This window comes from Abramis brama (genome assembly GCF_963993115.1).
Source record: "Abramis brama genome assembly, chromosome: 20".
Classification (NCBI taxonomy): Eukaryota; Metazoa; Chordata; class Actinopteri; order Cypriniformes; family Leuciscidae; genus Abramis; species Abramis brama.
This window is the reverse complement of record NC_139982.1, coordinates 22,990,589-23,001,655: the sequence shown is the minus strand read 5'-3', so window position 1 is coordinate 23,001,655 and position 11,067 is coordinate 22,990,589. Positions and strand designations below refer to the sequence as shown.

The following is an 11,067-nucleotide window of genomic DNA, read 5'->3' as shown; positions in this document are numbered from 1 at the left end:
ATTATCAGAACCAATACAAAACTGCAATGGAAACCATTAAATATGTACAAATCATGACCAATACAAATTTATAAGAAAACCATTACAAATCAGAACCAATACAAATTTGTAATGGAAACCTATACAAACCAATAAATCCTAATGGAATATGGCCCAAAACACACTACGTAATGGACACCACTTGGTAATGGTTTTAATGGTTAACGGCTGATGGTTTGTAAGAGTTTTGTAGTGGAAACCATTAGCATTTCTGTAATGGTTTCTATTGTTTTTTTCAGCAGGGAAAATGTCCATTATTGTTTGTTTACACACATACACACGTTGTTGTCACCAGTGTGAATGACATGAGGCTCTGTTTGGTGGACGCTAAAAAACATCAGGCTATGTAATGTTTATTACAACCACTATGTGGCAGTACATTGTCAATAATGACACGCTGCTATATTACCGTTTTCTTCAACTAAAATTGAATACAAATTAACTACAAATTAAATCAACATTATTATATATTATATGAAATAATTATAATAATAATAGTTGTTAATACAATAATATACTATTACTCTTATTATAAAGATTTATTATGTATTTATTATTTATTATTATTAAATAATTAGTGCAAGTATATTCGTCTATATATATATATATATATATATATATATATATATATATATATATATATATTAGGGGTGTAGCCAACAACTATATATATATAGAGAGAGAGAGAGAGAGAGAGAGAGAGAGAGAATTATTATATAGGCCTACAATATATTATTAGTATTATCAACTGTACATAATTAATAGATCTCTACAGATGTATGTCGACAGGTCTATATTAGCACAGCAGAACTGTTGATATACTAATCCTGACGGCTTATTTCACCAGGAATATTGTCTTTTGCCCTCTCTCTCATCTGTGGATATTACGGCCTAAATCCGCACTGGACATCTGGTTATGCACAGTTGGATAGCCTAATACCAGTGTGGAGATTTACGTTACAGTCGTTGACCTTTTTCAGTCAAAGAATCTCCACTTCATAGGCTTAATATTATATAGGCCTGTATACAGTATGGTCTAAATCTCATTTTATCATTTGCGTCATGAATAGACGTAGGCAACTAGAAATTTAAAGAACTAGTAACACCAATAATATTAACAAAGATTATATGTTATATAATGCTTTATATATCATTTGTTGATATGTATTCTCAGGGGACATTTTCTTAAATGCCAGGCAAGTCATCAAATATTTATTGGGGCATATTGTAAATGTTACAAATGTAGCCTATGTAATTTATTAATTACAAGAGGGATTCCCAAACATTTTGGTCTGCCGAAACCCTTTGATCTAAAATATTTCCTCGAAGCATCAGTTACACTTTATTTTGTAAGGTGACGTAGTTACATTGCACTTATTCAAATAAGTAGCCTACTGAGCAATATTAACTAACTATTTACTTACTATAGTAAGAACAGTAAAGTATGCATAACAACTAACCCTAAACCAAACCTTAACCGTAACTCTATAGTAAGTAACCTAGGTTAGTAACGTGTCCCCTTAAAATAAAGTTTAATTTCAATAATTGAATAACACATTCAGTGTTCACGATTCTCTGATGTTGGTCAATGACATGCAGGTAAAGTAATAAATTATGTTAATTATATATATATATACTTTTTTTTATTGTTTATTTTAATTTCACATTTAATTATGTAATTATTAGCTTTTCATAAACCCCAGTTTGGAAAACCACGAATTACAATATATGTTTGTCAAAAGAAAGGTTTGATATTTTTGTGTTAGTAAAACATTTTCGATGTTTAAAAAAATGATTTGTGACAGTTTTGTGTGTTTACATTTAGCTGAAAAGCCTATATTGATGGATTTTTGTTAATTTTTGTAAATTACAGGTTTAAGTTTTTTTTATTTTTTTTTACAGTGTGTCTATTGGTCAACATCTATTCAGAGAACTATATATCTCTTTTTCCCCATGCGCAATTCTGATGGAAATGTTCAAATCCATTATGTACATATACAGAAATGCTTTTAAAAAAATAGCCATATCCTGAGAAATATTCAGTGGCGTAAATGGACTAAATATATGACAAGTAGCACCGATATTCTCAGCATGTGTTTATGATCACCTCAGTGCATTATTATCAACAATGAGTGAAGAAGTTGGAGTATAAAGTCATGTGATGTTGGGAGGTGCCTGAGCCCTCAGAAACACGCTTCTGTAGTTCAGAGACAAACACAACTCTCAGTTCACAGTGACGAGCGCGCGGGACGAGTCATCCCTCCAGTTGATCAAGTTTTCACCCCGTCTAACATTATATGAATGTGAAAGTGCCTCAATGTGAATCATCATGGAACAAGAGGAGAGCAAAATCTCGGTGTGGGTATGCCGGGAGGAGAAGCTGGTGTCCGGACTGTCCAGACGCACCACCTGCGCGGACGTGGTAAAAGTGTTGCTGGAGGACCAGACCTTACAGCAAGGCGCGATGCTCAGCGGCACTCCACAGTCTTACTGCATCGTGGAGAAATGGAGGGGGTTTGAGCGGATTCTGCCTAATAAAACGAAAATCCTTCGGCTGTGGGGCGCTTGGGGAGACGAGCAGGAAAACGTGCGCTTCGTCCTGGTCAGAAGCGATGCGTCGCTGCCCAACAGCGGACCGAGGAGCGCCGAGGCTCGGGTCGTGCTCAGCAAAGACAGTCCCTGCACTGCAAAAGCCACCACGCCATTTTCACAGGAAAAACAGAGGAGGATTGTGCGAAAGGCTTTTAGAAAGTTGGATAAAATTAATAAAAAGAAAGAAGAGGTTTCCAAAGACAAATCTGCGGAGAAAATGGAAACGCTCGTTCATCTCATCATCTCGCAGGATCACACAATTCGACAGCAGGTACAGCGAATAAAAGAGCTGGACAGTGAAATCGAGAGGTATGAATCAAAAGTTCACTTTGACAGAATGAAAATACACGGTGCAAACTATGTGCAAGACACGTATTTGCTCGACCAGGGCTTGGATACGGATTCCAGCGCGCTTCCGGACGCGTCCTTTGCGCAGTTTGAGGAATACGCGTCACGCTGCGACCAAGTCATTCAACTTCAGGAGGAACTAACCGAGAGGGAAGCTCTGATGGAGATACTTACAGGTGAAATACAAGAAGAACTCAACCAAAGGTGGATGAGACGGCGGCAGGAGGAGCTCTCCAACAAAGACGCGGACAGCGCTGGAGAAGAAACGGCTCTCAGGGTGACTTCTGTCCCTGAGGAACCGGTCTCAGTTGCTCCGGACCTCCTAACAGACAATGAACTCCAATTAGAGGAGGAGAGGATCAAAACACAGCTGGATACGAGTTTATACATCGGGTTGCGCTTGAACACTGATCTGGAGACGGTGAAGAGCGACTTGGATATGAGTGAGGAGCTTTTGGGCGCGAAGGAACAGGAGTTGAGGGAATTACTTGAAAAGGTTCACAGATTAGACGAGCTGGAAGGGAAACAGGCTGATGACAGCAAAGATGAGGGAAAAACGGAACAACTGCCTTCCGTAGACAAAGACAATGTATGGGTAGAGCAGGCGAGGGGACTGTCAAAAACATGCGGCAATGATGATGATTCGGACACCGGACTGAGTTCAATGCACAGCCAAGACTCGGATAACACACCTGTTTGCGAGTCACTTGTGTGACAGTTGAAGTCGTAATGGGCCCAGAATCATTCAATACGACGCGAACTCAGGGAATATTTCGCCTCTCTAGATTTCTGTAATATTCTCTCTTTATAAGAGAGGAATGCATGTAAATTATACCAGTGTAGTGTTATGAACGCCTCACTCTCTAATTGCCTCACTTGTACAAATGGAGAATCGCTTATAAGGTGCAGCTTATCAAATTATAACTAATTAACCAATGCATAGACTGAGAGATGTCCACTGTGTGCTGACTAATGTTATAATACCAACACTATGTATGTGTGTCATGTAGCCTTGTGTTTAAATGTTAGAATTAGATTTTTGTGGTTTAGTGCATGTTGCTTCGCTCTTTCTAAATATAAATATAAAATTTACAGTGTTTCCTTTCTGGGAAAATATTGATGACTCTGATGGAATGATGGATTTTTGTCCAATCAAATGCTCTTTATAATGAGATTGACTAGCAAATGACTAGCAAATAGAACATCATAGTTTGTTTTTGGCTGGGATGTAACTGAAATCTGTTGGCTATTTAAAAATAAAAGGGATGCGCCTTTTGATATGGCCCACCTACACTTCCTGTTTCAACAGGAAATGTTATCACAGGAAAGAAACTGCAATGTCAAACCCATGAACCCATGAATTTGCTAGTCAGATTGCAGGTGGTGTTAGGGGGCGGGGCATTCTCATTTTAGAGAGCATCTGATTGGACGAAAATAAGTGTAGTGCAGGATGAGTCATCAATTTGTTTTGGTAATTTTTACTAGAAGAGTAACATTGCAAATATGAATGTTTATAGCGAATTTTGTCAACACTTAGCATATACAACTTCTCAAAGTTAAAGCACATCGACTAAAAACCACAAAACTCTAATTTTTATTTAACAGAGTCTTTAAATGTCTACAGAATTATTTATTGTACAACATTTAGGCAGATAAAATAGTGCGAGCCACTTCCATCTTCACCAGGTGACTAATTAGAATGATTCACTTAAGAGCTTTTACACAAGGAATCAATTTGCATAACTAGAAAACATTCAGACCTGTGGGAACTAAAGTTGTGGGAATCAAAAGTTCCATGAGACGCACTGCTGTTTATTACTTCTGATGCGTGAATCCCTGTTTGCTTACAGTGAAGAGATAGACTAGCATTTTCAAAACAAGACTGTTTTAATTAAACTAAATGTACAGTCCTGGAATTTGCAGTTAAGTCATTTCTGCTTAATCTTTTTCTTTATACCCATTCATTTTCTTGTCACAAGGGACCTTTCAGCATCAAAAGTATTTTGTGGTTGACTAATTTCGCACAATGCATTTGATTTCTCCATTGCAACTAATTGCTAAATTATCAAGTGGAATGCCTAAATATGTTTTATGAATGCTGTTGCAGCATTTCATCTCAATATGTGGATGCTTACAAAGTCATTTATGAATTATATCCACATCTGAATTAGAATTAATGCCAAAATCAAACTCTAAACTTTCTTGCTAAAAGTCATAAAAACATGCCACAAACTGTACATTCGGCTCCGGCATGACCTCAGCACAGTAATCAACACAAAGTTTCTTAAGGCTGGGCAGGGCATTCATCCAACCAACCCTCAATGCAGAAGTGTCACCGAGTTCAGGGATTCGGTGGTGTATGAAAAGGATTTAAGAGTTAAGCCTTAAATGTGATGTTTAAAAACAGAGGAAGAAAGGGGATAGAGCCACCCTCCAACTTCATTCTCAATTACCCTAGTTTTGAAACAGATGAATTATGGTATTTGGAAAAGCCCTAGGTCAGCAGCCTCCAAATTTGCAGATAAAACAGGCGATTGTGTAAAACAGTGTTTTTATGTTCCATCTCTTCAAGTTATCATATAAACAACATCCAATTAAAGTTAAACCCCCGGGTTTCACAGAAAGCTTAAGCCTAGTCCCAGGCTAAAATGCATGTTTGAGCTGTTTGAACTGAAAGCAACTGTGTTTTGTCTCAAGATGCACGCCAGTAATGTTTTGTTTCTAAGGCGAATTTATAAAAGCTACTTTAATGTCCTAATTGAACTAAGATCTAAGCCCTGTCTGTGAAATCGGGCCAAAGAGTACTGAAATGCTTTATACTTAGTATACTTATTACGCACTACGCAACTAGATTTAGGCTCTAAAAAAGGAGCCATTTATTTGTCAATTAATAATTAGGCATTTAATTTCCCATCAAAATTAAGCAAATCCATCGGAAGTCATTTAAAAAAGGGGGAAATTCTGGGTCTGGTTTCCTGTTGGCAACTGTGATTAAAGTCGAAGAGGAGGAGGAGGGGACAGATGAAAAAGCGCCATTAATCTGGATTGGATTGAACCATTTTGAATAAACAAGAGCTCTGACGGGTTTGGAAAAGATTCAAGAACAGCTGGACGAGCAGAGATGCACAGCGTACCAATGTGGGACAAACACCCGTGTTGAATCAGGAGGCATGCTGAGAGGGTGAAAATGACATTCAACAAAACCTTTAGGATTATCCATGGGATCCAATAACTGCTGTATTGTAAAAACGTAGATCTAATATTTGCTATTATTTATTGTCTTCTTTATCTGTCAGAAATAAAAGGAGTTTATTTTGCAAGGGCACATTCAATAACCGCATGTCATTCATTACGGAAAGTGATGCGTAAATGATTGACACATGAAAAAAATACCTCAAAGGCAAAAGTGTGTCAGTTTTGTACTTGGCATCAAAGTTAATGCATGGAATAAACGGCAATTGTTGTCTTAGATTAAGCTCAGATTACAACTGTGAAACGGACTAATTTTAACCGCTTAGGCTAGATTAAGCGGCCATTGTTAGAAGCATGTAGCATTTAGCATGAAGAAAACAGGCTATGCAGCATTTATCATTAGGAATGATAATACGTTGTTTTCCTGTTAAGACACTGTAGGTTTCCAAAGCAACCACTACAAACAACATCAACAAAACACCACTTTATTTTTCGTTACATTTCTTTTAGACACCCATCTTTGCAGCAAAAACTATAGGGTACAACGGGGCTAAGAAAAATGTGCTTTATTGCAGAAAAAAACAAAAACAATATATGTACAGCAACAGATTTTGTGTAAAAATAAATCATAAAAGTGGAGAATGGACAGTGTCTAAGTTAATACTTGTTCGAAACAATCACTTTAGCAAAGTTTGTAATATTTTCAGGTTATTTTTATTTTTGTTCAATTCTGTCATTAAAATATCAATATATAAATATATTTGAAGAGTTCAGATGCAAAAGGCTCTAAGTGCCATCTGAAATTTTCTTCTGGAATGATCATTTTTATGAAGCTTGTATATTTAAGTTCAGTAATTTCACTTAAATGGCAATGAAAATTACCTATTAATTGCCATTTAAGTGAAATTACTGAACTTGAAACGAGCTTGATAAAAATGATAATTCTAGAAGAAAATTTCAGATGGCACTTAGAGGCTTTTGCATCTGAACTCTTCATTTTTAAAAATACAGAAACCAAAAAAGTAAAGATTCTGAAAGGAAGAAGAATTGAAGGAGATCCCATGATAATTTAATAAAGATTTACAGTAGTAACAATAAATTATATTTTATTATATGATGATTAATATCATTTTTTTTTTTTAAATATGAGTTTCATTATAAATATGGTGATTATTTCTAAGGTTGACACCCAACTTAATATATATCAATATCTGAATCTAACCATATCATGCCAACAAATGGAGAAGTCAGCCAGATGTTTATCATCATATTAATTATTGAGCCTTTCGCCCCAACGGCAGGGGCGCATTTTACTCCAAATACCATACTTTTACATATTCCTCCGTTATTGAAAAATCATTGAAAATCATTAAAGGGATACTCCACTTTTTTTGGAAATAGGCTCATTTTACAACTCCCCCAGAGTTAAACAGTTGAGTTTTACCGTTTTCGAATCCATTCAGCCGATCTCCGGATCTGGCAGTACCACTTTTAGCATAGCTTAGCATAGATCATTGAATCGGACAGGACCATTAGTCCTGCGTAATGATATGACGCAGTGCCTGAAAATAGTTCCCAGCTCGGTAACTTCCAACGTGACCGGGACTAAGTTTGTCTAACCTATTAGACCTATTTTCAGGCGCTGCGTCATATCATTACGCCTGCTGCACCCATGGTATGGCAGCAAAGTTTCTTGATTATTACGCAGGAATGAAAGTATAGTTCCTAGCCATATCAGCCTAGAAAATCGCAACTTTACATTTTCCGTCGGTCTTAGTACACGATGTAACTGCAGAAGAGGAAAAGTATCGAAACTCTTTGATCATTTTTTTGAGAGAGATGCTAATGGTCCTGTCCGATTCAATGATCTATGCTAAGCTATGCTAAAAGTGGTACCGCCAGACCCGGAGATCGGCTGAATGGATTCGAAAATGGTAAAACTCAACTGTTTAACTCTGGGGGAGTTGTAAAATGAGCCTATTTCCAAAAAAAGTGGAGTATCCCTTTAAGACGACATTTGTATCATAATATATTCAATAATTTTAGCGATTCTCGTTTGCTAGTTAAATCTACAACATTTTTAAAAACATCAAATATTAGATCAAAATAGCGCATCAAGAATCAGACAAATTTCCACGTGCATCTTAAAAAGCAGATGTTTTGGAAAGTGCTGCGGAAAGCTTTTGCGCCATCTAGTGGTTTAGAGGAAAATAAAATCAAAGGCACTTTTTACCCTGGTGCACCTTTAGCCCCGTTGTACCCTACACTTTAGGCACTTTCGACAGTGTTCAGGGGTCATCATAGGCACTCTGATTGGTCTGCGACTACACAGCCCCATACGCAGCAGAGTGAGATGCACTGTGTTGAGACACATTCCTCCCATAACCATCATTCAAATGTTGTGTGACTTGTGCAACAGTAGACCTTCTGTTGGCTCGGACCAGACGGGATAGCCTTCGTTGCCCTCGTGCATCAATGAGCCCTGGACACCCGACACCTTTTGTGGTTTGTCCCTTATCAGACAACTGCTGATCTTTGCTTACCATCTAATCTACCCAGACCTGTGACAGGTCATAATGTTTTGGCTCATTAGTGTATATATCAACTGTTAACTCAGAGAGCAGCATGCAAGTCATTCTGCAAAACGATTAAACACTGAAGGTGCTTTCCAGTAATAATGTCAGCTGATGAACTTGTATATTTAGCAGCTGAGAATAAAGCACTGTTAAATAAGAAGTCGCAGAGCATATTTCCAATCACTGGTGCGCACACACACACACATGCTCGGGACAAATTTACAAACCTGTTTATATGGAATAGGAATGATAGTGACATAACATGACAGTTCATGTTAGGGAAATGAACCAAGAAGCTCATTTATAGGGAAGTTATATAACATCTGACGATAGTTTGTGCAAAGCACAATATACGAAGATAGGCACTCAAGCCGACCAGCTTTATTATTAAAAAAGAAAGATGGATGTTTCTTAGTCAGAATGAACACGCTCTGCATTAATTTTTTTTAAATGCACAGATTGAAAAGCTCTGTACTTGCTATGACACACATGCGCACGTGGACTGACAGATTGAGCGGTGAAATCCTTCTGAGACCTTATGTGATCTCATGTGACTTGCGCAAGAAGATTATAAATAATAGTTTCCTAGGGCAATGCCTTAAGAGAAGATTAAGATCGGCCAATAGCGAAGTTTAGTTAAATTCCAAACGCACATAGACAGAATGGTGAAAATATTAAAGCCGCCAGAGAATCTGTCCTATCACTCACAGAGATTAATTCTTTTCCACCCTTCTGCCATGTGGCGTGGGCTTTTTAGCATCACTTTACGTTGTATCAGTATTTTCACTCAAATTATGCTGTTGTAAATATATATAAACAATGATTTAACTGTATTTTGAAGCTGGGAAGAAATGCTGGGGGAGGGATTTGTAGAATCAAGAGGTCGTCCAAAATAGCGTGTGAATTTCTCTGACCGCAGTGATTTACAGTAAAGGAATGTGAGTTTGTAATTAGGATTACTCATTTACAAAAGGTAAACAAAAAGGGCTCATTTCCTTGACCCCAGTGACAGCCAAAGACAAACCCTGTCGATGAGGAAACAGGTTCCGGCTGAGACGCAGAACGTGTTTTTTGAGTTCAACTGCTCTGCATTTTAATCGTTCTTCTATGTAAACATGCGTTATTTATGGAAGCTTGTTTCCGCCACAAAATAAACATTTTAAAAGATAATTGCTACTTTTTATCTCACAATTGACAGTTTACATCTCACAATTCTGACTTTATTTCTCAGAATTGCGAGATATAAAGTCAGAATTGCGTTATAAAGTTAGAATTCTGACTTTTTTTCTCGCAATTGCGACTTTATATCACGCAATTCTGACTTTATAACACGCAATTGCGACTTTATATCTCGCAATTCTGACATCTTTTCTCAGAATTGTGAGATATAAACTCACAATTGTGAGATATAAAATCCAATTCTAAGGGAAAAAAAGATGGACTTTTTTTTTTTTTTTACCTCAGAATAGTTTATATCTCACAATTCTGACTTTATAACACGCAATTGCGACTTTATTTCTCATAATTGCGACTTTATATCCCGCAATTGCGACTTTATATCTCGCAATTGCGACTTTATTTCTCAGAATTGCGACTTTATATCTTGCAATTGCGACTTTATTTCTCAGAATTGCAACTTTATATCCCGCAATTGCGACTTTATATCTTGCAATTGCGACTTTATATCTCAGAATTGCGACTTTATATCTCAGAATTGCGACTTTATTTCTCGCAATTGCGACTTTATATCCCGCAATTCTGACTTCATATCTCGCAATTCTGAGAAAAAAAGTCAGAATTGTGAGATAAAAATTTGCAATTATTATTATTTATTTATTATTCAGTGGCGGAAACAAGCTTCCATAGTTATTAGACAATATCTTTGACGGTTCAACAAATACAGTATGAGGCTCGAGACTTTGCCTTGGGCAACATCAAAGATGCCCATCTAATGACAGATTCAAATAAAATAAAAAAGCACGTTTTGAATCATAGCCATATTAATCAACAATATTAATTGATAATATCGTTGTTAATTGTTAATCTCACATTCTGTGTCGCAGCGGTTTAAACTTTGCGGTTTAAGGGCCATTCATATAGAATGAGTTTTTGCGTTTAAAAATGTGAGATGCAGGGAAGTGAAATGAATAAAACAAAAGTTTTTTAATAGTTAGACTTAGAGTGGCGCATTTCTAGATGCTGCAAAAGATGCAAACACAAAGGTCAAACGCGTCTGTCTAGCGCACGTTTACAAAGAAAAACAATGGAAAAGCAGTGCAGTGGAATGCAAAAATAAGACACGAGGCAGCGGAATTAAAAA

At 36.9% G+C, this 11,067-nt stretch overlaps 1 protein-coding gene across 1 annotated transcript; it reads left to right on the top strand.

Annotated features, from left to right (window-relative positions):
- Positions 1-2,169: 2,169 nt before the first annotated feature.
- On the top strand, positions 2,170-6,302 carry rassf10a (Ras association domain family member 10a). The gene has a single exon (XM_084094165.1). The coding sequence runs from the start codon at positions 2,369-2,371 to the stop codon at positions 3,692-3,694; it is 1,326 nt and encodes a 441-aa protein (XP_083950291.1). The 5' UTR covers positions 2,170-2,368; the 3' UTR covers positions 3,695-6,302.
- The last annotated feature ends 4,765 nt before the right edge of the window (positions 6,303-11,067 follow it).

What these genes read in the sequence shown, in the direction of transcription:
- rassf10a (XM_084094165.1), top strand. Translation starts at nt 2,369, where the DNA reads ATGGAACAAGAGGAGAGCAAAATCTCGGTGTGGGTATGCCGGGAGGAG.